Source organism: Eschrichtius robustus, chromosome 19, assembly GCF_028021215.1.
Source record: "Eschrichtius robustus isolate mEscRob2 chromosome 19, mEscRob2.pri, whole genome shotgun sequence".
In the NCBI taxonomy this organism is placed as follows: Eukaryota; Metazoa; Chordata; class Mammalia; order Artiodactyla; family Eschrichtiidae; genus Eschrichtius; species Eschrichtius robustus.
In genome coordinates, this window is record NC_090842.1 from 1,541,319 (window position 1) to 1,569,209 (window position 27,891).

Below are 27,891 nucleotides of genomic sequence, written 5' to 3' on the forward strand. Positions count from 1 at the left end.
CCAGCCTCGGTGTGGAGGAAATGTTCCCACAGCGGGCATGGCGTCACGGCTGTTCTCCGGCTTCTTTCTGACCGCTGGATGGATAGACACGTGGAGGCCCCAGGGCTGCTCCTGCCTACCGCACCCCTGCCCGTGGCCATCCACTCTCTGCTTGCACACCTCCTGCGGCAGGGAGCTCACCACCTGTATTCACCTCCTGGGGCGGCCATAACAAAGTGCCCAAAAATGGGGGGCTTAAAACAACAGAAGTTTATTCTCTCACGGTCTGGAGGCCGGAAGCCCCAAGTCAAAGTGTCAGCAGGGCTGGTTCCTTCTGGGGTCTCTGAGAGGGAATCCTTGCTGCCTCTCCCAGCCTCTGGCGGCTCCTGGCAATCCTTGGGGCCCCGGGCTGTAAACGCACCAGTGCAGCCTCTGCCTCACTCCCACATGGCCTCTCCCCATGTGTGTCTCTCGTCTCCGTACCTTCTACAGACATTCACCTACCCAGGGTGATCTCATCAAGAGCCTGACCTTAAGCACAGCTGCAGAGACCCTTTTCCCAGATAAAGGCACATTCTTCCCAAGCACTGGGGCTAGGCCCTCAACATAGTTTTGGGGGACACAATTGAGCCCCTTCCACCTTCCACCGGGACAGACGCTCAGGTCCAGAGAAAGACCCCCCTTAGGCTGAGCTGAGGCTGGCCTTATTGCAGGGCACGCAGGGCCTCAGAAATCCCAGTCCCCTCCTGCCTCAGCCCCAAAGGTAGTGTGAGCCCCTCCAGGGCAGGGACACCATGCAGTGGACCTGCCCTGTCCTCAGCCGTGGAGCTGCCCTCGCAGAGTGAGGGGAGGGGGCACCCATGCCTGGCACTGGCCTCTGGGGGAGGTGGAATCCAAGGGGAAGTGGCATTGCCTTCGTGGGGCTGGGGTCCCCCGCAAAGGATCTTCGGAAGTGAAAGGCTCAGGGGTCCCTACGCCAAGGAGCTGAGCTTCAGCATTTTCTGTGTCTTTGGGTGGGCAAGTCGGGGACAAACCCCGGGGCCGGGGCTCACGCCTCCTTCCTCACTACCACCCCGAGCTGTTTTGTGTGCACTGGTGGCCTGCCTGGGGTCAGGGTCCCAGGCACCCACGGAAGGACAGGGCGGAGCCCAGCAGTGCCTCATTCCTGCCGGCGGCTGAGGCAAGCACGCCGGTACAGGGTTAGGCAATACTGGAAAGGCAGCTGCAGGAGGAAGGCTGGAGAGTGTCCTGGAGGAGGTGCCCTGGATGGCTCCGCCCCTCAAACCACACCCACCACATCTCTGCCCCCAGACCACACCCATTCGACCAAGCTCCCAAGTCCCCCTGCCTGGAGAGATGTAGAAAGGGGATGGAGGGGCACAGAGAGGTGGGGGGATGGAGGTAGGGGAGGAGGGATGGATGGAGACAGGCACAGAGATCTAGGGAGACTCGGACAAATGCAGAGACCACAGATGGAAGGCAGGGCAGAGAGAAAAGGGCAGAGCCAGGGCAGGAAGGCAGAAACACAGGAGCCACAGGGACACTCAACGGGACCAGTCCCTCTGAGTGCCTCTGGGGTGGCCCTGCCTGTGGCTCGGAGCCCTTGCAGCCTTGGCTGGACAGGAGCAGCCCAAGTGGGCCTGGGCTGGGGACGCGGCCTGCAGGAGGGGTTTGCTCCAGGCCCTGCCAGCTCCAGGCTCGAAGTTCTCCCCCGTCCTAGAGGGAAGCCCAGCGGCAGGCCTCAGTCCCGTCTGTGAAGTGGGGGTGGCAATACCCTCTCCCCCTTCCCTCCTGTGGCGTGGCCTTTTCGACCACGGGGCCCCAGGCAGCCCTGCCCACAGTCAACCTAGGACACAGCCCAGTTTTCTCGTGCTCCCAAAACTTGGCACCGTCAGGAACGACCTCTTCGCCTCATGCTTGTCCACGGCCCCTCAAGGGCTGGCTGCCCAGGGCAGGGGTCCCTGCCCACTCACCCAGGGCCTGGGCCTCCTCCCGCCGACGGAGGCTGACTGCTGTCCTCAGGGGCTGACAGACCCGCAGGGGCTGAGGCGCTGGCTGAACCGTCACGGGGGGAGCTGGACGGTTGGCAGAGAGCGAGAGGAGGGTGGAGGCCCAGGCCTTGAGGGAACGGGGGGCACAGGGCTGGCGCTGCGGGGAGGAACTGGCACCGGCTGTGCATCACCAGCAGGCGTTAAGAAACCCACAGGGACTTAATCTGCGCTGAACTGAGCTGCCCCGCTAGCTTCATGTATTCACTCATGACGTTGGAGGTGACACTTCACACTTGAGTTCGGAAAGTTATACACTGAAAAAATGAAATCTTTTTTTTTTTACCCGTTCAAGAGCGAGAGGAGGAGAGACGGGCACGCTCGAAGCCGGCGAGTGCCTTGGCCTGGGGAGGGCGGCCCGAGGGGTGCAGCTCCCCTTCGGTGGAGCTAAGCCCCGGCCCCTTCCCTCAAGACGAGGAGGGTTAGTATGAGAAAACTCAGAAGGGCCGAGGCTGGGCTTTCTGCCTCTGCTTTACACTCGGGGAAAGCACACCAAAGTTTACCCCTGAGGAGGCCAGCTCCAGGACAGCACTGGCGCAGCAGACAGGGGAAGGCCTGAGGGGACGCGGCAGGCCTGGCCTGAGCTGGGAGAGGAAGGGTGAGGTGCAGCTGGGTCACAGTTCCAGGAACAGGAAGCAGTGCATGCAAAGGCCCGGGGTGGGAAGGAGGAATGCAAACAGGCAGGGGAGGGGCTCGGTCGGGGTCTGCAGCTGCGGAGGAGGAGGGCTGGAGGGAGGGGCAGGGGTCAGTAGGCAGAAAAGAAACTTGAGGAACTGGGAATCACTCCCAGTGATTTTGCATGTTAACCGCCTGGCAGGGCCTCAGCCCTCACGTCCCCTGCGGGGCAAAGACGCTGAGAACCCATTATACCACAGAGCCTCCCTTTTCCCACATGCCTGGCCTGGAATGTTCTTTCCACTAGACCTGGGGGAGAGTTGGCTCGGGGTGTGACTCTCACCCCTCCCAGGACACACCCCTGCCCCCAGATAGCAAATGGCAAGCTGCTAGTTTAAACCCAGCTCCGGTCCAGGGGTCCCAGGGCCATAGGTCCAACCCAGGCGCTGGAAGCCAGGTCAGCCCAGCCCTTTGGCACAGGAGCTGGCTGGTCAGCAGGGCCAGGGGGGGCGGCGTGCAGACACCTGCGTGGGGGACTCGCTCACCTGCGGGCTCCTGGCTTCAGAGGCCATCACTGCTCGGCTGGCTTGTGGGGCCCAGCGGCTGGGGTGCAGAATGCAGGGACAGGCTGTCACCCAAGGTGTCCTGGATTCTGGCTCTGTGTCCTTGAAGGCCGCCCTTCGGAGAATGGGAGTTCCCTCTGCACCTGGCTTTGACCCGAGGGCAAATCAGATAAGTCTTGAGAAATTGCCCAGACACACTATTGAGGCCAGTGACGCAAGCAGCATTGCGTGTGCTGTGCTGTGGGGCAGGCGTGGACTGCACTGCAAACAGTCCACGCAGGAGGCCCCACGGCGTGGCACTGGCTCCCGGCCGGCTCTCCTGTCCCACATGTCAGTGGCTACGCAGCCTTGGGACAGAGCACCCGGTAACTGAGGTAACTGAACGTAGCCTCAGGGTCACGACCCCAGGCCAGAGCCCCAGGCCGTGGCCTCCTGACGGCCCAGAGCAGGGCTCTGGGAGGCATGTCGTCTGCAAGGACTCACGGAACTTGGTTTAAAGTCATCCAAGAGCAGAGGTGCCGATCGGGGGACCGGGCGGGGGCACTCCCAGGCCCCGGCACCACTCTGCAAGTTCAACCCACAAGGAAGGGTTTCCCCCTCCAGTGGTCTTGGTCCCGCTGGGAGGAGAGCAGGGGCTGAGGAGGGCACTGCGGGCAGCGGCTCTCAGACTCGACGACAGCCTTTCCCAGCCTGCAGTGAGTGAGACGGCACCGTGGTCCTGGCCGGGGCGTCTCACGCTCAGACACCTGCATGTCCGAGTGGGGTCCAACCGTGCGTTGAGGCACCGAGCGGAGAACTGGCTTTCGGGCTGGGGTCACCTCTCTGGCTCAGGGCCCGCTGCTGGGGAAGGTGGGCTCTCGCTCAGGTGGAGATCTCGGTGTTCAGGAAGCCCTGCCAGGCCAGCCCCCGCGAGGAAACCAAGGTGAGCGCTCCACAGGGTCGGGCCTCCTTCAGTCAGCAGCCCAGCGGGCATTGCCAAGCGGAGGGCCGAGGCGGGGGCCCAGGCACAGGCAAACATCACCACCAGAGCAAGACAGCTGTTTATCAAAATATTTTATTTTAGGAGACCCCTCAAAAAAAGACCCTCCACATCTGACAGATGCCCAACAATACCCTCGGCCTTTTTTTTTTTTTTGGTCTTTTCTGTATTTTTTTTTTCCTTTTTAAATCAACTAAAACAATTTGATGCTTAAAATAAAAGACAGGAGTATTTCCCAATCAGACTTTAGTCAAGAATATATATATACTTTTTGATCCTGGGGGCAGCAGGGGCGGGGAGGACGCTCGGCAGCCTTGGTGTTCCTGGCGACGGGAGGAGGGCGGCTGCCGAGGGCGCGGCCGACCGGGCGGTGAGGACGCCTGACTGGCGAGCAGAGGGAGGACTCCTCGTTTACATAAAATCGAGCCGGTCCTCGCCGCGCGGCCGCCCGCCCAGCCGGCTCGCCGCACTTCTGCTCTGCAAAGGGGCTGCTTCAGTCTGCGATTCAGCGTCATCTTCGTTACGTGTGTGGCTTCTTTTCCAGCTGAGAAATTTTTTTTTTTTTTTTTTTTTTTTTAGTTTTTAAAAAGAATCACAGCCAAAATAAGACATTAACTGCAAAATCCAAAATGGCTGCGCTTACCCTATTTATAAAAACAAGTGAGTCCCTGCCTCGGGGCGCAGAGGCCGGGCTACACCTTCCCGGGGATCTTGGCCCGCTTGCGGGCAATGGCGTCCTCCACGGCCTTCAGCTGCTTCAGCAGCTCCTCCCGCCGGGACAGCGTGCTGGCCTTCCCTGACTTGGTGCCTGTGGACGCGCCGGCGGCAGCACTGCTGTCCGAGGCCTTGCCGGGCACACTGGTCACCTTGCTGGAGCTCTTGGACTGGGGGGACAACGGGCGCTTCCTGTGGGGGTGGGGAGGCAGTCAGAGGGGCGGAGGGCCTCTCTCTGCGAGCCTCCTGCCGGGGGCCTGGACCCCAGGAGCGGCACCTGCCAGGTGGAAGGCGCCCCTCCCCAGTGGGCGAGGCCCCCCCACGATGGATAAGCGTGCGGGGCCCGGCCCGGCCTCCTGCCTGCAGCCCGGGTTCTGGCCACAGTCGAGGTGGCCTCCCCACGCCGCTCCCACGCCCCCGATCGTGGAGCAGAGACTGCGCGGGTGAAGGGGCACAGCGTCGGGGCTTGCCTGGAGCCACGCTATCCCGCCCTCCTACTCTGGTCCTCGTACGCGCCCCGCTCTGTGCTGACGTGAAACCCCACGCTGCTGGACCCCGGCTTCAAGCAGTGCTGTGGGCCGAGGGCTGGGGGCTGTGCCCACCCTCCCCGCGGCCCCTCCCACCTGGCCCTCGACCCAAAGCCAGGGGTGCAGGTGTGCAGAGACTCAGCCCACTTCCTGGGAAAAGGGGATCCATGCCCCTATTTCCTGTGCCTGACGTGGGAGGGAGGGGAAGGGGTGCCACCATCTGGTCCTGGTCCCCTGGCCGGGAGCTGCGCGCTCTGGGCCGTTCCTCATTCTAGGACCCACTGGGGCAGAGTTAAGACATGGGCCGGACGGCCCTCTTGCCTCTGGATCTGAGCCAAGTGCCACACCCCTGCTGCCTCTGAGCCTGCCCTTGGCTAGTCCTGCTGGCCTCCACCTGGGGAGGGAAGCTGTGCCAGCCCTCTCTGTGGCAAAGGAGCCAGCGTGCTGTGCCCAGGGCATGGGGGCGGGGGGGAGACACTCACCTGTCTGTTGGGGCCGCGGGTGCCTTGGAATTCTGGCCCCTCTGCCGCTCTGGCTTCGGGGAGCTGAGTCTCCCACCTGACTTTCGGTCCCGAGAACCTGGGCGACAGAGGACAAGGTAAGACAAGGGTCCCAGTTCCACACGGGGCCAGCTGCGCAGGGGCTGGTGTGCTCAGACAGGGATGGGGTGGCCCCTCTGGCCACTGGTGACCCCATGCCACAGAGAGGTGGCAGCTCAGTTCGGCTTCCTCATTTTCACAGAAAGACGTAAGGAGCAGAGCCAGTGAGAAAAAGGAAAAGGGGAGGATTGATTACACTGGAAAATGAAGCCCCAGAAAAACACGGAAGCCGAGGTGTGATTTCGGTTCTGGTTTCTCGAGCCAGCATCAAAACAGGCCACCGAGCTCTGAGCGTCCAACGCCAAGCAGACAAAACCCTCCTTCCGTGCCTTGCAGAAACTCACGGTGAGGGTCTTCAAATGGGGAACAAAAAGGCACGGCGGCTTAAAAACTAGAAGCAAAACCAAGAACGGCAAGGAGTGCTTGCTGTCGTGCAAGCGCGGGGGCCCTGAGCGAGGGCAGACGGAGGGGGTCCCGCCCCGCAGAGGCATGCAGGCGGCCCCGGGCCGGGGGGGGGGGGGTGCTTCGGGGCGGGCAGTGTCCACCTCCTGCTCCTGGTGGGGTTCGCGGGACCTCTCCATTTTAAGGGGGAAAGACAGCTTGGAAACACTCAGGCTTTTGCTTTACTAGTTAGAGCCAGTCAGGAAGGGGCCCTGCCTGGGCCAGCGGTTCTCTAGGTGCGGCCGAGCACCGCCGGGGCAGCAGTCAGGCGCGTCCCGCGACACCGAGATGCTGTGCGCCCTCCGCACGCTCAAGGCCTCACAAGCCCGGGTGGGGTTCTCCAGAGGCCGAGTGATTCGTGTGACCAGAAGAGATGGGATCCCAGCCGTAAGAGGGTTGTTAAAAAACAAAAGACCAATGCCATTCCTACTAACGTCTGTTTTGGAAGATACAGTTATTTTCTATAAAAATCTTACCTGTGTTATTTAAAAGTATTATATATAGTTTTAACTTCTAAAATCGTAAACGTGGATAGACACGACCCACCCAATCAGAAGTCCCTTGAGGCCCTCAAGACTTTTTAAGGGTGAACAGGGCGCCGGCTCCAGACGCGGGTGGCTCACCTCGGTCCGGGGAGAGGTTGGCCCGCTTGGCTGGAGGTGGGCTCTGCCTGTCCTTGTCCGAGGGCTCGTAGCGCTTCCTGCTCCCTTTATCAGCAGCCTGGAACGACGCGGTGTGTGTGAGGAGGACCAGGCCCTGGGGCAGGCGGCCACCTGCTCTCCGCCGCTGCAGGCACTCCTCTGGGGCTCCTGCGCCACGTGGCCCCGAGGGGGGCAGGGCCCACGGTCTCGAGGCCTCCACGCCAGGGGTGGGACTCCGGCCTTCCAGTCTCTCAGGGCAGCGCGGATGTCAACTCAGAGGCCAAGTCGGCTTTGCTCCCTGCCCCAGGTCCCAGGGCTGCCGTGTGGGAACCGGCCCAACTCCCATCTACCCTGTGCCCACGCGGCACTGCCCACGGGGCTGGCCACGAGGGCAGGACGAGCCGGGTGACGTGGAGAGCCGCCTGCCGGCCCAGCCCTGGGCCCCGGAGCCCCAGCAGCACCGCCCACGGCCTCACCTTGTTCAGCAGAGTCAACTTGATCTCCTTGTGGGCGATGAACGCGGCCGGTGGGGGCTGGCCAGGCGGCGCCTGCTGGGGGGTCGTGGGCTGCTGGGAGGACCTGCCGCCCGCGGGGGTTCTCGAGGGTTTGGGCGGCTGCGTGGACGGATCCCGCTTCCGCTTATCTGCTTTCACACCGTCTTCCTTCTTAGACTTTCCTGCCCGTGAGAAACGCCCGTCAGAGCCTCTGTTGCGGTGAGGCGGCCGCCCGTGAGCCGGCGGGGGGAGGCGTGCCTCACTGGCACTAACACACCCTCACTGGCACAGTGCCGCTCCCCTGCACACAGGCTCTACCTTTCTCCTTCTTGGCCTGGGCTGGGGTGGGGGAGCGCGAGCTAGCCGAGGACACGGGGCTCGCCAGGTCTGCATACATGTCGTCCGAGTCCACGCTGTGCGCTGAGCTGCTGCTCGATGTGGCGCTGGACACGGAGGAGACGCTGCTCACGCTCAGGGACCTGCACGCACAAGCACGTCTGCACCGCGGCCCCAGCCTGAGACCCGATTCCTGTTCCCAGGGAAGGGGAACCCACCCAGCCCGAGATTGTGGGGGCTCTGGGCACTCTATAGGTGCCGCCCACGTGGCTGTGGCCAGGCCCTCGTGCTCACAGGTGACCGTGCTGTTAGCTGGGCAGGGACACACGGCTGAGCGTGACCAAGAGCAGGACACCCACCCTGGCGACGGTGCATAACAGAGGGCGGACATGGGCCGCAGCGCGAGCAGACGCTGTGCCAGACACCCCAGCGGGCCCACTCGGGAGGCTCTGCACATGGCCGATCTCCTAGGCCCCGGTCCCCTCACAGCCCAGGCTCCACAGGGACTCCCGCCCTCTGAGAAAACCGGCAGCACCGCATCCTAAGGTGTGTGGATGCTGCAACAGGGAAGGGAAGAGCCCAGCCTTTCTGAAAGGTTAGGTCTTTAACACACCCCAGACCTACTCAAGACAGCTTTGGGCAAATGTATACACCACCTGCTGCCTGCAAATGAAAGAGAAAACTGGATTCAAGGAATCTAAGGACTGATCCGATCCTGTCTGCTTTCTCAACAACTGAAAAGCAGAACTCTCTCCTGCTTATTCCTTCCTCAGATCTTTTCCATCGGCCGTCCCCAGCTGCCTCAGCCCGTGCCCACTCCTCGCCGGAGCGGCTCAGGAACCCGAGGGAGGGGGATGCTCACACCTGAGGCGGCCTCTCCCGGGGCGCCCTGGACCCTGCCTGGGGGACAGAGGCAGATGCTGACGGGACTGGGGCCAGGGAGACGTGATAATGACCTGGATCTGGAACTAGAGCCGCTGTAGCTGCTGCCGCTGCCGCTGCCGCTGACGGTCCGCCTGCAACGCAACCAACAGTCCGGCTGCTCACGTGTCTGTGGCCTTGACACGCGGGCGCTCCTCCAAGCCAGGGCTCGCTGGCCGGAGACCAACGCGCCCCCGGTGACCCGCCACCGACCGGGCAGCGGGCGGGGCTCTGATGCCCTCAAAGTGAACCAACCACAGCCCTGGCCAGCTCCCCCTACACTGTGCCTCCAGCAGGGGGGGAACTTGGCATCGAGGGAGCAGCCGGGCCCCTCGCAGCCATCGAGCTCCTGGGGACACCGAGGCTCGGTGACGTGCCGCGGCCCCTGGCCTCCGCTGCCTGGGCGCACCCCTCCGCCAGCCCTGGAAGGCCGGTGCACTCACCTCCTGGGCGGGCTCCTGGCCTGCCGCTCCCTCCTCCTGGCTTCCCGAAGGTCTCCGGGCTTGGCGGGCTCGGGGGCAGGAGCGGTGGTTTTGGGGGCCTGCGGTGGGGCTGGAGGTGGGGCTGGCTTCTTCAGCAGCTTCTCTCTGTGACGTGGGACAGAGGGAGGGTCAGGCCCAGCTGGGCAGGCGGAGGCGGCCCTGCCGGCCGACCTCGGGGCGCGTGCAGTGCACGCACACACCCCCCTGTGAGGGGCTGTTTCCCGCGGACCCCACCCCACACTGAGCATGCCGCGGCCTCCCCCTCCAAGAAAGGAGCGGGAGGAAGACGGGGCCGTCTGAGGAGCCCCGGAGCAGTGCCGAGAGCTGGGCTGTGCTCCCTCAGTGATTGGGGACCCCACTGCAGTCGGGAAAACGGCCCCCAAGCTGTTCTCCACTGTTGTGTGGGGAAGGTACCCTGCCCGTTTGTTAATAAGCACCCTGAACACGCACGGCGCAGATGGGCCACAGAGCAGACGCTGCCAGCCACGCCGACGCCAGCAGGAAGCAGAGTCTGGGTAAAGGAAGCTGCTCAGCACGGCAGCAGGGCTGAGCCCAAGCCCGTGCCGACCAGGAGGCCGACCTGCGCTCACCCCTGCGCGGCGCTCACCCCTGCGCGGCGCTGTCTGCGTGAAGCCTGGCGGCCCAGAGCGCCTGCACTGTGGTCGGGGTCCCCGCCCAACAGTACAGTGCAGGTGGACGCGGTGCCTGGGGCCTAAGTCCTATGCCAACACCGTTCCCTTTCTAACAGTGAGCCGCCCAGGACTCCCTAAGCCTTAGGCCCGGGAGCCGACCCCGTTCAGGAGGAAAACCTGCCACGGGGGCTGGGCCAGACGTACATGGGGACGGCCAACGTCAGGACGGGCCTCGCGCTCGGCAGAGCTGCAGGAGCGGAGCCCACTCTCACCCGGCGGACCGTGCACCCCAACCCTGCACGCCAGGTATTGTGAGGTTTGTGTGCTACGTTCTAGATGCTTCTAACCCCTCCCGTCGTCACATCTGTTGAGAAGGATCGATGTGACCAGCTCCAGGAGCAGCAGAGAAGGTGAAGGACGGCAGGGCTGAGGCTGCCACGGACAGAGCCAGGGCGGAGCACGGGAGGTCCCCAGGGCAAGGGGCCCTCACGTGCCGCGTTGGCTCCTGACAGGTGAGGCTCCAGCCCCAGAGTGAGCACGCTGGAGCACGGACGTGGCCCGTGGCCCCGAGGCCCACACCCGGGAAGCGCGAGGCCAGGTCTGCGCCCCGCGCCCCTGCCCACTTCCCGGGGCCCGTCGCAGCACTCACCCTGCTTTTGCAGGAGGCGGAGCCGGCTCCCCCTTGGTTCTGACAGGTCTGTGCGGCGAAGGCGTTGGGGATGGGGACGGGGACGAGGAGAAGGACCGGGACCTAGGGAGTGAACCAAGGTGAGAGGAGGCGCTCCACCCAGCCCGCACCCCCGGAGGGGCTACCGATCGGCCTCGGACGGGTCTCGGTCATCTCCTGAAATGCACGTCAGAGGGGAAAAGAGGTGCCAAGGGGCAGGCAGCACCCCATGAGCCGTCAGCCGGGAGCCGGCAGGAGGCCCTGGAACAGTCAGTGGGGCTCGCAAACACAACCCGAGGGGAAGGTTAAGTAGCGAAGAAAGCGTCCCCGACTTTGTGAGAAGAGCTCAGCCGTATACAGACCACACACAGGGCCTTCTCCCGTCTGTCCCCGTGTCACCCAGTGCTCACAGAGGGGAGACTGCAGGTAAGCCCCCCACACCCTGGGGTTTCCAGAACCCCCAAGTTTATCAGCTTGGTTCCAGGCTTCTTCCCCACAGCTCACCAGCCTTATTTCCCACGTGGAACCACAGAAGGTGTCTCCTGCCACTGATGATCGATACCTTTGCTGTCTCCCTCCCAGCCTCCTACAAGCAGCCTTCCCCTGGACACCCAGGCACTGCTTACACTTCTGGCAGGGAGGCCATGAGGCCCCAGTGCCCACAGCTGGCCCTCTGGATACCCTTAGCCAAAGGCTGGCTTTCCTTTCTCACAGCTGTCACTCAGCACAAGATGACACTCAGGAGAAGCAGGCCCAGCGGTCATCTAACCCCACAAACCCAGGAACGCGGCCCTCAGACGCAACAGCTTCAACGACCTCCTCGTGCTGCTCCCGCCCGCCCTACACTGTCCTAGGGTGAGACAGCCTGCCAGGAAGGGGCGCCACTGGGGGCCACAGACCCCGCAGGAGGACCCATCAGTTTACCCCAAGAACACTTTGTGACGTGCTCCCCAGGGAAGCGGTGGGCACGTGTGTCTGTGTGTGGTGTGCGTGTGAGCGCGTAGGGGTGGGTCCATGCCCCGCTGCGGCCCTCCGGGAGAGCTGCGCCTGTCTGCGACTGCGGGGACAGAACCACACAGGCGGCCCCCGCCACTCGCAGCCTCCCTCTGGTCCCAGACCTGTCCTGGGTGGGGCCCCACCTGCGCGTCTCAGGCTGGCAGGAGGCAGAGAGGGCGGGGGAGTGACTCTGGGTCCGTGTGCAGGTGGCACTGGGGGTGGAGGCGCACGCAGCAGCCTGCCCTGGTTGAAAAGGCTGAAGAGGCAAAAACGGTGTCAGCCATTTCCTATTCCTCATGCGAACCAGTGACTCCTCCCACCCAGACGATGACCAGAAATTCTCTAACATCCCAAGCAGTCTGCCTATTTTCAGTGGGGAAATACTCCCCATCTTTCTGGAACAGGGCAGTAGCACCTTCTGCGAAGATGGAAACAGTCTGTATCTGAGCCCCCAAACAGGGGTTGCGCACACTCCAAAATTCCAGTGTGCTGGAATGTGACCCACCACGTGTGGTCAGTGCAGGTCCACAGGAGGTCACCCGAGCTGGCGCTGACCCTGTGGCCGCCTTGTTCATGACATGAGCACAGCCCCCAATCAGGCCAACAGCGGTGTGGCTTGCGAGCCCCGATGTGCACCCCTGTGTCGGTTCCTCAGCCCCTCGCTGTGTATTCTTCAGAATTCACCAGACACCTAACCTAGTGAGACTATTCCTCAACAAATGCGGAGCTGGAAGGCCCCCGTCAAAACAGAAAGCTGCCGTCATGCAGGAACCCGGACGAGCTGGCGCTCTCCACACCTGCTGGGCCTCAGGGACGCACCTGGACCGGCTGCCTGAGAACGAGCTGCGTCTGGAAGACCGGCTGGAGTAGGAGCTGTAGGAAGAGGACCGGGACCGGGACCGGGAGGAGCCAGAGCCGGAGTAGGAGGACGACCGCGACGAGGACCTGGAGCGCCGGGAGAGAAGAGAAAGGCTGCGTCCCCTCCGCCCGCCCCCGCTCACACAGACACGCCGCCCTCCAGGTGCCTCGTGGACGCGCTGCAGTCCAGCCCCCCTGCTCGTGGCAATGGTGCTTAGAAACCAAGACCTGCGTGCCGGGCGCGCTCGCTGTCGCTGGTGACCCAGCTCCCAGGCCCTCGGGGGACAGAGCCAGGATACGTGTGCCCGTGTGTGTAGGTGAGCGTGTCTGACGCGGGCAGACACACGCGTGGGCATCTATGTGTCCACCAGTGCGGGCAGTGGAAACCCTGAGTCCACAGACAACGTCCAGCCCCCGTCCACCTCCGCAGGCCCCTCCAGGTCCTCTTCAGGGAGAGCCCCCGCTCTCACCGTCCACAGCAGCCTCACTGGTCTGTGCAGACCTAGCGCACACACAGATCGCACGGCTGCTGACCCAAACTCGCAGGCGACAGAGGGACTGACTGGGCACGGGGGCCAGGCCGCTCTTCTGGTCTTCCGCCACGCGGTGTCTCTCCCCACACTGACCCCTGCCCAGGGCTGTGCTCCACTCTGGGTGGCCTGCACCCCGGCTGACCTTGTTCCGGGGGGTATGTGAAGCCTCACCAAGGTGTGAAGTGTCAGTCCCGTTAGCCAGCGATGCTCTAGAACCCAGCTACGCCACACCCCCGCTGAGCAGACAGACGCTGCTCAGTCCGCTGACCTCCCTGCCTCCTTACCTGGAGGAATTAGAGGCAGAGGCCGACGAGGCTGATGTTTTCCGACGCCGTCGTGCCCGGCTAGGGGAGACCGATATCCCAAGTTTCTTCTTGGGAGACTTGGACCGGCGCCAGGGGTCCTTCCACTCGTCGGCTCTCTTCACCTGGGGCCCGGCAGAGGCCGTCTCCTTCTTTGGTGGCTCAGCTTGACGGCTGAAATCACAGAGGGGTTAGCAGGTCTAGGGCCACCTCCCAGCAGACAGCAATGCCGTTTGGTGAAAGAAACTGAGTCAGAGGAGAGACCGCGACCTAATGGCTCACTCCAGGAACGCCGGACACACAGGGCAGCAGGTGCTCTGTCTACGGCAGACCTCACCTGGAACCAGACACGCGGGGCTCTCTCCACGAGCGGTGCCTTCCAGGGCAGCAGGGTAGCTGGCCATCTGGCGCCATCCTCCCCCAGAACCCCCGCCTTCCCCGCTGCGTGGGCTCCGGGAGCACAGGGAGGAAGGGGCATGTTCTCTCTAGAGCTGGCGCACAGTGGCCACACACCGGCACTTAGGAAGCTCAAGGGATCGAGGAACTCCTTGTCTGCAAATGGGTTAAACCCAAGCCTTACACATGTCCTTTGTTCTCTTAGGTTTAATTCACTGAAAGAACTTCATCCCCCAGCGAGAGGGACGACAGCAGGACAAGTCAATGCTGTGACGAAGAGCATCAAACCCGAGGGCCAGCGGGTTAGTGAGAGCAGCCCGCCGCCACAGCGGGCTACCCACGTGGTCACCACCAACTGGGAACGCAACAAGGCCGAACCACGCAGGGGAGTGGGAGCAACGGGGTCCTGAGGGTGTGAGCAGGAGGCCGGGGGCCGGGGGCCGGCAGCAGCTCAGCAGCGCAGCACGGGGGACAAGGCTCAGCTCCAAGCCAGGGTGCCCCGCACCCCACACCAAAGCACCCCTGCTTTACAGTGAGCCAGAGCACAGGGTCCCAGAACAACTGGCAGCAGTTCAATATGAAGGTATCTGCTGGCCTTGTGATACTTATTAATTAAAAAATCACACAGAAAGTAAAAACAGAGAAATAAAAACCCCAGTATCCCGCTCTCTGGGGTCAGCCACCGCTTAGCGTCTCTGAATCTCCTCTCTGCCTTTACTTCACTCCCCACGATGAACCCTGGAAGCACAGCTGAGCCCGCCTGGGGGCTGCTCCGCCCGGAGCTGGCCTCCCTGAAGGTGCAGCAGTTCACTGTCAGGTGTTACGTAATTTAGACATTTCTCTACGGTGAGCTGTTTCTGTGTTTAAAAAACACAAAGAACAGTAAAATCACCCTTTATGTAAGTCTTCATGGACATCATGTTTTTCCAAGGGCAAATTCCTAAGATGGGGAATCAGTGGGCCAAAGGAGGTGAGCATTTAACAGGTTCTTGGTAAACAGTCACACGTTCCCTGCAAGTTGAGCAGCTTGCACTCAGCACAGCGGGGGCGCCTGTCTTCCCTCCCTCTCATCAACTCTGGGCTCCTGTGTAACCGGTGGGGGGCGCCACGGCGCAGCCCACGCAGAAGTAAACCTGAGCCCTGGCAGCTCCGCGCACAGAAATGGGCTCCCACCTGTGCAGCGGCACCTGGCGGCAGGGAGGCCACCTGAGCTCTGGTGGTGCCTTGTTCTTGGCCAGTTTTCTGGGAACGCTTCTGCGTCCTGTGTTTCTCCCAGGCCACTGGCTTTCACTTGCGCTGGCGGTGCTAACGCTCGTTACAAGTGTAACAGCTTCTTCCAGGCTCACAGAGCCTCCTCCGTTCTAAGCCACACTCGCTTCTAGCTGCTCTAGACCTGCTGTCTTTCTATTTTAACCCCCTCCCCCTCTCTGGTGCACGTTCCTGCCCACTATCCCGCAGGCCAGTGGACCCGCTTCCATTCCAGAATGGCTTGTGGGCGATGCCATCTCTGGGGCATATAAATTCTTACTCCGAGGGGCTGTGCTCTCCCATTAATCTGACTTCTCCTATTCTAGAATCTTATCTGCACACAGGACCACAGTGTTGTCACAATTCCGGATACTCTCAATTTTCAGAGGGTTCTGGGCGTGTCCTGTCCATTGACCTAGAGAACAATGGTAGCGGTGCCGTCAGCCCTGCCCCCAACCTGCTGGGCTTTGGGTTAGAGCGCTGTCAGACTTAGGAACTGTGTCTTGCCTTTGATTCCCACCTTCTATGGGTGTCAGCAAAACATCACAGTTTTATTCAAAAATGGTCCTGCCTTTTGGGACTAGAATTTTAGAATTACATAAGTTTTCTATCACCAGCAACTACTTACATTACATCATAACATACAACAACCAACACCTGTTGATATTTTCAGAACTTTTCAATCGATCCACCAACGAGCAAGTTCCATGCCTACTATTTGCTAAGAGTCCCACATCAGGAACAACACCCAACGTTTAAAATCGCCCCAAGGACACACTAAACTGAGGCATAAAATCCCTGTAATCTCAGCCGCAAATGCTGAGAGCCACTGCCCCATCAGCTCCTCAGCGTGTCCTCCTGGAAGTGTCCAGGAAGGGAGTGAAACCCGCCTGATGACTCTGGCCTGGCCCGGGCCATCCCAAGCTGCTTTCACCTTTACACTTCGTGTGTTGTTCTCACTCTAAAAATGCAACAGGAAACGGAACACCTTGGTCACTAGGTTTTTCATAAGTCATCAGAATTGCCCAGCTCTGTCAACCTGTGGCTCTTCTAACACAGGGAGGAACAGACGGAAACCAAGGGCGTGATTCATGATGCAGCCATGTCAGTATGGAGTGTCAACAGAGTTCATTAACAGTTCTCTTTTGGGAAACTGTTCCTATACTACTGGGGACGGGCGGGGAAGAGGCAAAGCAGGTCTGCTCCCAACTCAGGCATCGGGGGAGCCGTGACAGAGGATGGGGCCTAGGTCGGTACCCCTGACACGCAGCCTGTCCCTCTGCTTTCTGACAACACACCAGAGGAGAGCCTAAAGAGACCTGGAAAGCCTGGCAGCCAGACAAGCAACTATTCTGGACTGCAGTAAACAGCCAGGCGTACCAGGCTCTCCCCACGGGCCACCCACCGAAGGCTGGCGCACGGGCCGCTCCACGACGGGAAGCTGGGGATACACGGGAGGAAACCCGAGGGAGTGGGGACGGCTGGGAGGAGGACGACTGCCAGCCATGCTGGCATCGAAAGCTGACAGAACAGATCTGGAATTTGCATAAACCCTTCTGAACAGAGAGGGGGAAACACCCTCTAGTGATCTCCGAGCAGCCCACCCCAGCACGGCCACAAAACAATCTTATCTTCCAGGCACCTGATCCTTTGTTCAAGGCCACAAGAGAGGGACTCTGAGGAGCAAAGGGCACGAGAAAGGGCCCCCGAGTCCCCTTGCGATGCCAGGGCGGAGGTGAGAGGCACGGCAGGCCACAGCGAGGGCGTCTGCAAACTCCAGCCTGAGTAGCAAGCCCAGTTTTGGGTCAAAGATAAGAAAAGATAAAAAGGAGGAAGGTTCTCTTCGAAGATGGAAGGGTTAAAGAGAGGGAGAGACACAGGGAGAGGGAACGGGCAGCGCCCGGGTGGCTTTTTCCCGACTGGACTCGCTCACGCCTCCCGAGTGCCTTCTCTCAGCCCTTCCCCTCGAAGCTGCTGGCCTCGGTCATCCCGGGGCCCGGTGGATGTGGAGCCGGCTCCCAGGGCCCCGGCCAGGACGGCCATCAGCCTGCATGACCTGCCCGGCTGGGAGCAGCCCTCCTCCAGCCTCCGCCAGGCTGGCGGCACCCAGGGTCCCGCACGCAGATGAGCCGGGGATGGAACAGGCCCTGTTACTCATGCCCCCGCCCCCTCACTCCTACTCACTTTCCCCAGGGGGCCTGGGAAGGTGAGGGCAGTCCCCAGGGAGTGGCACCTGGGACCACAGACCTGTTGCTTTAATCCTCAGATTTTGAAAACATATTTCAACTTCAATGCAAGGTTGGACTTCAATTTCTGGGCGGGGTCGTGAAAACTTTGTTTCCAAGGTGAGGCCCTGTCATTCCCAAGCCCACTCCCAAGCTGCCTTCGGTTGTGTGTGGACCCCAGGCCCCACGCCGTTCCCACTGTGAAGCACAGCCACGGCCTGACTGCTTTCATATTCACCTGCATTTACCCAGTTCCCAGCAACCCGCACGTCTGCAGTTAGGTCAGAACACGTGAGAGACCACGAGTCTCTCCATCTTCTCAGTCGGGCAGCCTCTGTAGTTCAGTGCATTAGGCAAGAAGTTAAAACACAGGTACACCTTTCCTCGAAAACACCCCGGGCACGGTGACTTTCTCAGAGCAGGTCAGCAGGTAAGCCGTGACCAGGATAGATTGGAATGAGATGAGAAAGATAAAGAAAGGTTTCCTGAGCTCTCAGGGAGCGTCTTTCTTGCTAACAGAAAGGTCAGTGCTGGGGATCTAACTCCTTAAGCGCGAGGACCGAGACAGAGTGGAGTGGGAGGTGCCCGTGGCCCGGGGACAGCGCGGCAGGTGTCCAGTGCGAGCCTCTGACACCCTCGAGGTTAGCAAAGGCAGGCGACACCACCATGGGGGCCTACACAGATCACAACTCGTGGTGTTCAAATTCATGAAACCCATGAGTTCCACATAGAAGACGGATGGCACTGAAGGCGGAGCCGCCGCGGCAGGAGCTGAGGCCGGAGGAGGGGCAGCAGCACTCAAGGAAACAGGGAGGAAAAAGCACCAGAAGCAGAGGGAAACCTAACATGCACTTCTTTGCAAAGACAGCAGAGTCCCACGGACCAGTCAAAGCAGACCTCAGCGACCATAACCCTTGTCTCCAGGGCAGCAGCAGGCCGGGCAGCCTCGGCCCACAGGCCAGCGTGAGCCGAACGGAGACGCACGGGCAGGGATCCAGCCGCCGCTCGGCCAACCGCACAGCAACCTCCCGCCCCCAGGGCCTTCGAGAAGAGTGGCTCCTCGCCTGCCCCCAGACCCCCTGGTGGGCACGCTTGAGCAGGGCACCTCCCTGCTTTTGAAGCGACAGCCTGCCAGGCTCCAGAGAGTGTGAGGAAGTGGGGACAGCGCTCCCTCACGAGGACTACCGGTCTCCTAGGAAATGAGAAGCGGGCCATTGCAACCAAGAGGCACCGAACCTCACACTACACCCAAATGTTCAGTAAACAGCTTTAAAGCTAGCAGGCAGTCTGGGCAGGAAGGTCCTGGTTACTGCTTCTGTCTGGAATGGAACCCCTCTGCCTGGGCCGAGGACAACCTAATTACGGCCGGCGCCCCCCACCCCCGGCAGAGCGCACCCCCCAGCCGGGCTGTGAAGAGCAGAGGCCGCTGCACAGAAGGGACTCCCCATCACAGAGATGCGCCCCGCAGAGCGGGCTGACAGGCTCTGCTCTAGTCTAGAAACAGCCCAGCTACAGCAGTGGGCAAAACGTCTCCAAAGGCCTAATTACAAAGGCAAACCTGGATGAAAGGAGTGGCGCCATCTCCAAACACAGCCACACTGCGGCGTCCGGCCTGGGGGTCTGGAGAAGAGCCAAAAGGAAGTAGGCAGCTCACCAACCACCTGTCTCAGGGCGACAGCTCGGGCAGGTGAGGGGCAGGGGTCGGAGGTGGTGTAAGAAGGGAGCCCCGGGTCCTGCCGGCGCCGGGCAGAGGCAGTGCCCACACCGCTGTGCGCCCGCCTCCCTCCCCCTCCCGGCCGCAAGGTGGGTTTCGGGAGCTCGTGCTGTTGCAGAAGAAACAAAGACCCATCACCACGCTTACTCTGTCACCTCTCCCCACGTACATCCGCAGGACCCACAAGTGAGATCCCGGCACAGACTCTGCCCCACTGTCCAGAGCCCCTCACACACAGGTTGGAGACAAGAGCTTCCCAAGTGGTCTTTCTGGATGAAGCTTTGTCAGTCTCTTGTCTCAGGTGAGAAAAGTTCTTTCTATTCAGCTGTTGATGAAAAATTCCCGGGGCTTCCCTGGTGGCGCAGTGGTTGAGAATCCACCTGCCAGTGCAGGGGACACGGGTTCGATCCCTGGTCCGGGAAGATCCCACATGCCGCGGAGCAACTAAGCCCATGTGCTACAACTACTGAGCCTGTGCTCTAGAGCCTGCGAGCCACAACTACCGAAGTCCACGCGCCTAGAGCCCATGCTCCACAACGAGAGAAGCCACTGCAATGAGAAGCCCGTGCACCGCAACGAAGAGCAGCCCCTGTTCGCCGCAGCTAGAGGAAGCCCGTGCGCAGCAACAAAGACCCAACACAGCCAAAAATAAATAAATAAAATAAATAAATCTATTAAAAAAAAGAAAAATTCCCAACCTGTCAAAGGCTAAATAAACAAGCTCTTCTATAAAAGGGAGGTCATATAAAGGAATCACGGCAGGGAATTTGGCCACCTCCTAAAGAAGTGGTCACTCCAGCTCTGGCTGATCAAGGGAAAGGAAACAGGAGGCCATGCTGGAATTTCTGCTCTGGTGAAACCCCACCCTCCAGACTGGTCGCAGGGCTGGCGGGGCCCCAGCCAGGGTGATCAAAGATGGAATTCAAGACACCAGAGACCAGTGAGCCAGCCTAACCCGAGTGATGGAGCGCCCCCCGCAACCGCCCTGAGGGTAGTAGGTGCTGGGGGTGGAGACCCATGGGAGCAGAACTGAGCCCAACAGAAGGAAGCAAACCAGGTCAGAGGCCGGCAGCAGAGCAGATCAGCCCATGAGAAAAGCTGCATCTGATTTTAGGAAGAATTCACGAAGTTTCCTGAACCCTGACCCGATAGTTCAGCCACTTTCTCACTGAGCCCTTCCTCATGGGAGACCCTGTGGTTGTGTAAACATCAGATCTGGAGGCTGTTCTCACCGTGTTCTGCTGCCTGGGGGCCAGGCCAAGACATGCTACTGCCTTTAAAAAAACCCTCCTTTTGGATCTGCTTATACTTCCCTGTGGAGAGGCCAGGCAGCCCTGGAATGTGAGCACAGGCGTCTGCCCCATGAGCTACAGATGGTCCCTGACTTACGATGGCTTCACTACAATTTTTTGACTTTCAATGGTGCGAAAGTGTCATGCCTTCAGTAGGAGCTGTTCTTTGAATTTTGCATTTGGATCTCTTCCAGGGCAACAAGCCACAGCGTCTCCATCAGCCACGTGACCACAAGGGCAGACAACCACTACACCAAACAACCCTTCTGGACCTAGACAGCCATTCTGCTTTCACCTTCAGTACGGTGTTCAATAAATTACAGGAGCTTTTCCACACTTTACAACGTCTGGCAGGTTAGATGCATTTTCAACGTACAACGGGTCCATCGAGACGTGACCCCTTGTAAGTTGGGTGGATCTGTGGTCACACGCAGACACAGCTGGCCTGCCCTTCCCCAGGGTCCCTAAAGCCACACTCGTGTAGAGACGCCCCTGAGCTGGAAATATAGACATCTACCTGGGAAGAGTCAGCTGGCTCCTTGGAAACAAGCAGAACATCCTAATAGGGCTGGGGAAGGCGGCCTATAGCCGGAGGAAGTATGCTCAGAAACCGTGAAACCACAAGAGTGGACTTGCTAATGTGATTCAGGAATCCACAGAGTTACACGTAGTGACACCCGAGCTATCACCTGCCCTTCTTCCTTGGGTCCCTGCTTCCAAGACCAGGCATCTGGATATGCATGAAAACAAAGCCATCTTTTGAACCTGGAAAGCAGAACGCTCTCGTGTGTCACATTAACCCAAAACTCACGACGGCATCTGTCAAGTGCTCATGAGCGCTCCCTCTGTGCCGGGCCCTGAGACTGCAGTGCCCTCTGGGGGTTCCATTCTACGAGGGCCACAGATGACAACAGATAAATAAGTTGAGTAATATGAGGTCAGGGGGTGACAAGAGCTGTGAGAACAGTGAAGCAGGGTGAGAAGACAGGAGTGAGTGGGGTGACCCCCTGAGCAGTGGGTAAAGCCCTGGAGTCAGGGGCAATGGCAGAGCAAAGATTGGGGCGGAACGCTCGCGGTGAACGGTGCAGAGGTGGAAGAGCTGGCGGGTATGAGCAGAAGGGCAAAGGGCTTCTACCAAAAAGGGGCGTCAAAGGGACCAACAAGAGAAAGATCAAAATAAAGCTCTTCAAACACTCAAATGGATATATAAATTTCAGATAACTTAAAGAGCGATTACTGTTAACGTAAGAAGATTCATCAAAGTAGCCTTTTAAAGAAAGAACTCTCTCTGGGTTTCCCTGGTGGCGCAGTGGTTAAGAATCCGCCTGCCAATGCAGGGGACATGGGTTCGAGCCCTGGTCTGGGAAGATCCCACAGGCCATGGAGCAACTAAGCCCGTCCACCCCAACTACTGAGCCTGCACTCTAGGGCCCGCGAGCCACAACTACTGAAGCCCGTGCGCCTAGATTCCGTGCTCTGCAACAAGAGAAGGCACCGCAATGAGAAGCCCGCGCACGGCAACAAACAGTAGCTCCCGCACACCGCAACTAGAGAAAGCCCGCGTGCAGCAACGAAGACCCAACGCAGCCAAAAATAAATTAATTAATTAAAAGAAAGAACTCTCTCAATGCGTCTAAAATATGATTCACTCTGAGTGTTCTGTAAAACCTCACTTTGCCCAATGTTAGGAAAAAATACAGTAAATTCAAGGAGGTCAGCTCAGTGTAATCTAGAGGATGAAAACAGTCAGATCTGGCACTGACCACAAACTAAAATGAAAGATTACAGTCCTGACATTTACTTTCAGAAACAGAACTGCACACAGGACGCAAGTTTGTCCAAACGAAAGGACAAGAATTAGGGATGAGAGCCTTGTTTCATCCACCAAAAAACTGTTAGAACTAATAAACGTATGCAGTACAATTGCAGGATACAAAATCAACATACAAAAATCAGTTGTGTTTTTATACACTAAACAACAAACTATCTGAAAGAGAAATAATCCTGTTGATAATCGAAAATAATAAAATACCTAGGAATAAATCTAATGAATGTGGTGAAAGATCTGTACACTGAAAATTATAACACTGATGAAAGAAACCAAAGAAGACACAAAATACTGAAAGATGTTCCACGCTCATGGATTGGAAGAATTAATATTGTTAAAATGTTTGTAACACCCAAACCAATTTACAGATTCAATGCAAACCTTACCAAAATTCCAATGGCATTTTTCATAGAAATAGAAAAAACAACCCTAAAATTTAGGATTTAGTTATTCTAGTTATTACTTTAAAATGTATATCTCAGAAATAACTAAATTTCCTTGTCAGCTGCGTTATTATGAACTTTCATCAAATCTTTAACTGTGGTCATTTTTAAGTCTTTTGTCATTTACAGACAGTTCTGGGTGTACTCTGATGCTTTTGCAAATATGTTCCTATAAAAGGGTTTCATCTTCAAGGAATTCATGGAAAAGACTCTGACAAGTACAGGTTTCTGGTAACTGACTATACCGCTGAATTGAATGAATAAGCATTTTCAGAACTCTAATGGAAAACTGATGCGAACTCGTAAAAGTGCTAACAAAAGATCAAGATGAAAAAAAAAAATTAATTACATGGGACTGAGTGAACTGATGAGGATGATTATAATTTTTGTGACTTTCTGTTTGAATAAAAAAAAAAAATCCCACAAGGACTCAGAGGCAAAAAATATACAAATCAATTTTCACTGCAAAGTAAAGGAGCTGTTACAGTGGAGGATTACTGGACTGAATGTCAATATTATGACATAGTATGAGTGTGTTTCGTGTTGGGTAATTGCAGTCATTGTTGCTTTTGTTGTGGTCATCCATGTACAATGCTTGGTGTCAGTCTATTAAAAGAAAAAAAAAAAAATTTGTATGGAACCACAAAAGACCCCAAATAGCCAAAGCAATCCTGAGAAAGAAGAACAAAGCTGGAAGCATTGCACTTCCTGATTTTAAGCTGTACTATAAAGCCGTAGTAATCAAACCAGTATGGTATCGGCATAAAAACAGATACAGAGACCAATGAGCGGAATACAGAGCCCAGAAACAAAGCCCTGCATATCCGGTTAATTAATATGTGACAAAGAAAAGGCAATGATGTGAGGCTGGTGATAACAAGCCATATGGTGGGAATTGTCCTGCAATGTGTAAGTGTATCAAATCACCACATCACACACCTGTAACTCACACAATGTTATCTGTCAGCTGTATCTCAATAAAGCTGGAAAAAATAAGAGGCCTTCCTTTAAAAAAAAAAAAGAAGAAGAAGAAAAGGGACATCATCAAGAAAGTGAAATGACAACCTACAGAATGGGAGAATGTAGCTGTAAAGTAGACATCTGATAAAGAACTTGTCCCTAGAAAACACAAAGAACTCTTACAACTCAAATTAAAAACCAAGCAAAGTATCTAAATAGACATTTCTCCGAAGAAGATATACAAACAGGCAACAAGCACATGAAAAGATGCTCCACGTTGCTGGTCATCAGGGAAAAATGAAAATCAAACCACAATGAGATACCGTTCCACAACCTCTAGGATGGCTAGGACCTAAAAAATGGGTAATGGTAAGTGTTGACAAGGATGAGGAAGAAATCCAAACCCTCACATGTATCTGGTGGGAATGTGAAATAGTGCAGCTGCTGTGGAAGTTTAGCAGCTCCTCAAAAGGTTAAGCATATTTAGCACATGACCCAGGAATTCTGCTCCTAGATATATAGATACCTAAGAGAAATGAAAACCATGTCCACACAAAGACCTGTACATAAATGTCCACATTCACCGTCGCCAAAACGTCGGGACAGTCCAAGTGTCCATCAACGGACGAACGGATAGACAAAATGTGGTCCATCCACATAATGGGATAGTATTCGGCTGTAACGAGGAACAAGGTGTTGATAAATGCCACAAAGTGGCGGACCCTTGGAGAACATTATGCTAAGTGAAAGGAGCCAATCACAAAAGACCACACATTATATGACCCCATTTATATGAAACAAACCCACAGAGACAGAAGTGGATGAGCGGCTGCCAGGGGCCAGAAAATGAGAATGACAGCCAATGGGTATGAGGTTTCCTTCTGGGGGACAAAAGCGTTCTAAGATTGTGGTGATGGCACCACGACTCTGTGACTATGGTAGAAACCACTGAAATTGGACACCTTCAATGGGCGCACGGCATGCTACGTGACTTACATCTCAACAAAGTTGTAAGACACACAGGACATACACACTTCAGCCCGCGCTATGATCTTCTGGAGAGGACCACGTGTCCCGGGCTGGTACTCACATACGTGCTTGCGCTTCGGTTTCCAAAAGGCTGCCCGAAACCCCCGAGCCGGGGCCCCCTCCCAGGCCCTGGGCCTCGGGCCTCCTGCCGGCGCACAGCCCGGAGGCAGCAGGGAGGGCCGGCCCCCCACCCGGGCCTCCGGCTCCAGCACCCCAGCTCCGGGAGCGCCTCACCTCGGTGGCTGCGGGGAGCGGGCCTTGGGCTTCTCCTTCTCCTTGTCGCGCTCCTTGTCGCGCTCGCGGTGCTGTCTGTCCTTCTCGTCCCGCTTGGCGCGCTCGCGCTCCCACTCCTCCTTCCGCCGCTGCCGCTCCTTGTCCCGCTCGCGCTCCCGCTCCCGCTCGCGCTCCCGCTGCCGCCGCTCGCGCTCCCGGTCCCGCTCCCGTTCGCGCTCCCGCTCCCGCTGTCTGTTCTCTCGCTCTCGTTCCCGCTCCCTTTCCTTCGTGGAAAAGCCAGACATACGCACATGCCACGATTAGCCACTAGGAAGGGGAGGCGCGGGGAGGACACACGAGAGCAGGAGGAGGAGACAGAACCGCCGGGGCGGGGTCTTGTTTCAGCGCTAGAAACGGACTTGAGGCCACGTGGCGGGGGGGGGGGGCCCTGCAGAGCCTGCCCTTCCAACATCAGCACCCAGGCCGCTGGGAGCTGGGCAGACCTCTCTGGCCTTAGCTCTTGTCGAGGGATGGAGATGACTGAGCTCTGCACAGGCAGCCTGGCCCTGGGGCACCGGGGGACGTGGTGGCAGGGACCCCAGCAGGTCCTGCTCCCTTCGAGGCTGCCCCGGCTGTCACGAGGCACCTGGAACCGCAGGCCGGCCCCAGTGAGGAGTCTGCTTTGCCTGCCGGGGAGAGGGCACAGCATGGTCAACCCGGGGCCCCTTCTCACCACAAGCTCACCATCTGATGGGCTCCCGGACAGTCACTCCCTTTGCTCCAAAAAACTCACGAATACGACTTAAGTCATGGCACAAAAACTGCTAACCTGCTTTTTTTTCTCTTTTTTTAAATAAAGTTATTTATTTTTGGCTGCACTGGGTCTTTGTTGCTGCACGCGGGCTTTCTCTAGTTGCGGCGAGCAGGGGCTACTCTTCATTGTGGTGCATGGGCTTCTCGTTGCGGTGGCTTCTCTTGTTGTGGAGCACAGGCTCTAGGCGTGTAGGCTCAGTAGTTGTGGTGCACGGGCTTAGCTGCTCCGCGGCACGTGGGATCTTCCCGGACCAGGGCTCGAACCCGTGTCCCCTGCGTTGGCAGGTGGATTCTCAACCACTGCGCCACCAGGGAAGCCCTGCTAACCTGCTTTTAACAGATCTCTTCCAAGTGGCAGCTTCACACCAAAAGCATAGAGTCAGGGACTCAGAGACTGAAGTGCATGTATTCACAAATCGACTACATGTCAGAGAAGCACCAACAGCAATGGCTGTAAGTGGCCCAGGCAGCCGGCGCATGAGGCGGCACGACCCGTGAAGGGTGGTCCTAAGGAACCTGAAAGAGTGATGTGCTCAAGAGGGTGGGACACACCCCGTGCCACTGGCATCAGTCACCCAACCAGCAGCTCCGGTGAGAAACAGAGCAAGAGCACAGACCAACCCAAGGAAGGCTCTGTTCAAATCACCACAAAGTTAGTCCATGGACCCGAATTAGTTCTCCACGAACAGTCAAGCGGGGCTTGAAATTAGTACACCACGCCCACACAATTAAGCTCATATAAAGTCCTATAAATAAAAAAGGGATGATTTTAATGGGTCCATCAGTGAAGTTCTGACCTACACACATAAGACCCACATACCCGGTAGTTATGGTACGGCTCCGCTTCTGTGTACTGCACCCGGAAATTCTCGTACTGCCCGCCACGCCAGAACCGCTCTACCTCATAGTCGTAATAAGGGTCTGCGTAAGGCTCAAGTCTGGAAAAAGAGCAAGTAAAAGTCAAGCTTATCGCTTAGGAATATTAATGCAAAAACATTACATAAAATATTTGCAAAGATTCAGATACCACATTAAAAAAAATAACACACCACCACTGCAAGGCTGAGTCAATATTAGAAAATGAACATACTAAAGAAAATCACAGACCTACAGAGAAAAGTCACAGGATTACACCTACAGATGATGAAAACGTTTGTGACAAAAATCCAATACCCCTTTCTCAATGAAAATAGGAAGTGATCCTTTCTTAACGTGATAACATGTTTTTATACACTTTAGAACTAAAGCCAGCACCTAACTTATCGGGAACAGGGAGGCATTCCCGTTAAGATCCGGACGGGCTGAGGAAGCCCAGTGCCTCTCAGGCAGCCCACCCGTGTGCTGCAGGCACCGCCGTGGTCAGACTACAGGAGACCCCAGAACCACCTCAATCTGCACATTAAATGATGCTGTACACGAAAAGCCAAGACACGACGGTGAAGCCGATTCAAGTGGCCAGAGGAGCCCAGTAAGGCAGATGCAGAGAACTTAACATACAGAAACCAACACCCTTATGTGCATAGATAATAACCAGTCAGGAGACAGAGGATACAGAAAACCCCTCTTACACTAGCAAGAAAGAAGGAAACATATTTAGGAACAAAATTCATTTAATCAGAAACGTGCAGAACCTGTTTGAAGAAAACTTTAGCACTCTTGAAAGACACAAAAGCACGTGTGAATAAATGAGACCACCTCCCTTGTCTTTGGAAAGGACAACTGAACATCATCAAGAAGTCAGTTAATTTACAAAGCCCTTTGTTAATTTACAAATTTAGGGCAATCCCTGTAAAAACGTTGATGAGATTCTTTATGCAGCTAGACAACTGATCCTCAGGTTCACATGGACACCAAAACATGTAAGACCAGCCAAGAAACCATGGGAAAGACAAGACACACCCTCCGAGGGACTTCCCTGGCAGAACAGTTGTTAGACGCCGCGCTTCCACTGTAGGGGGCACGGGTTCGATCCCTGGTCGGGGAACTAAGATCTTGCATGCCGCACGGCGCGGCCAAATAATAGAAAAGGAAAAAAAGAAAAAAAAGACACACCCTCCGCGACCTCACAACATCACAGACGGCCCAGCCTGTGAAGAAACAGACCCAAAGAATAAAACAGGAGGTCCGGGAGCAGACCCCTGTGTGGGTGATAAAGGTGGGCCTTCAATCACACGGACAGGACAGCTGACTAAGCCCTGGGAAGAGGCAAGAGGCGGCCCCAGCTCCCACACACACAGACCCAGAGGACCTGCACAGGTCCCTGACTCAAACCCTGGGTGGGGTGCAGGGAAGGGAAGTGTACACTAGCAGCAGATGGCCCTGGAGGCTGTTTCAGGGACTTCTTGGCTCCAGACTGATCCTTCCCATTGGGTAAACTGGCGGGGGAAACAGAGACGCCCAGAG

At 57.5% G+C, this 27,891-nt stretch overlaps 1 protein-coding gene across 4 annotated transcripts in view; it reads right to left on the reverse strand.

Moving 5' to 3' along the window:
• Window positions 1-3,333: 3,333 nt before the first annotated feature.
• The window catches only part of ZC3H18 (zinc finger CCCH-type containing 18), a 51,461-nt gene continuing 26,903 nt past the window's right edge, over window positions 3,334-27,891 (reverse strand). For 2 of the 4 annotated variants that reach the window (XM_068528265.1, XM_068528268.1), the window contains exons 7-18: window positions 26,309-26,426; window positions 24,697-24,959; window positions 13,310-13,501; window positions 12,454-12,579; window positions 10,621-10,722; window positions 9,301-9,444; window positions 8,893-8,952; window positions 7,919-8,079; window positions 7,583-7,782; window positions 7,089-7,185; window positions 5,908-6,004; window positions 4,244-5,090 (exon numbers count right to left, since the gene is read on the reverse strand). In XM_068528265.1, the coding sequence (XP_068384366.1) occupies window positions 4,877-5,090; window positions 5,908-6,004; window positions 7,089-7,185; window positions 7,583-7,782; window positions 7,919-8,079; window positions 8,893-8,952; window positions 9,301-9,444; window positions 10,621-10,722; window positions 12,454-12,579; window positions 13,310-13,501; window positions 24,697-24,959; window positions 26,309-26,426 (1,774 nt within the window). In that variant the 3' untranslated portion in view covers window positions 4,244-4,876. Of the gene's footprint in view, window positions 3,353-4,243; window positions 5,091-5,907; window positions 6,005-7,088; window positions 7,186-7,582; window positions 7,783-7,918; window positions 8,080-8,892; window positions 8,953-9,300; window positions 9,445-10,620; window positions 10,723-12,453; window positions 12,580-13,309; window positions 13,502-24,696; window positions 24,960-26,308; window positions 26,427-27,891 lie in introns of those variants that run through there. The other 2 variants (XM_068528267.1, XM_068528266.1) reach the window with 2 other exon arrangements.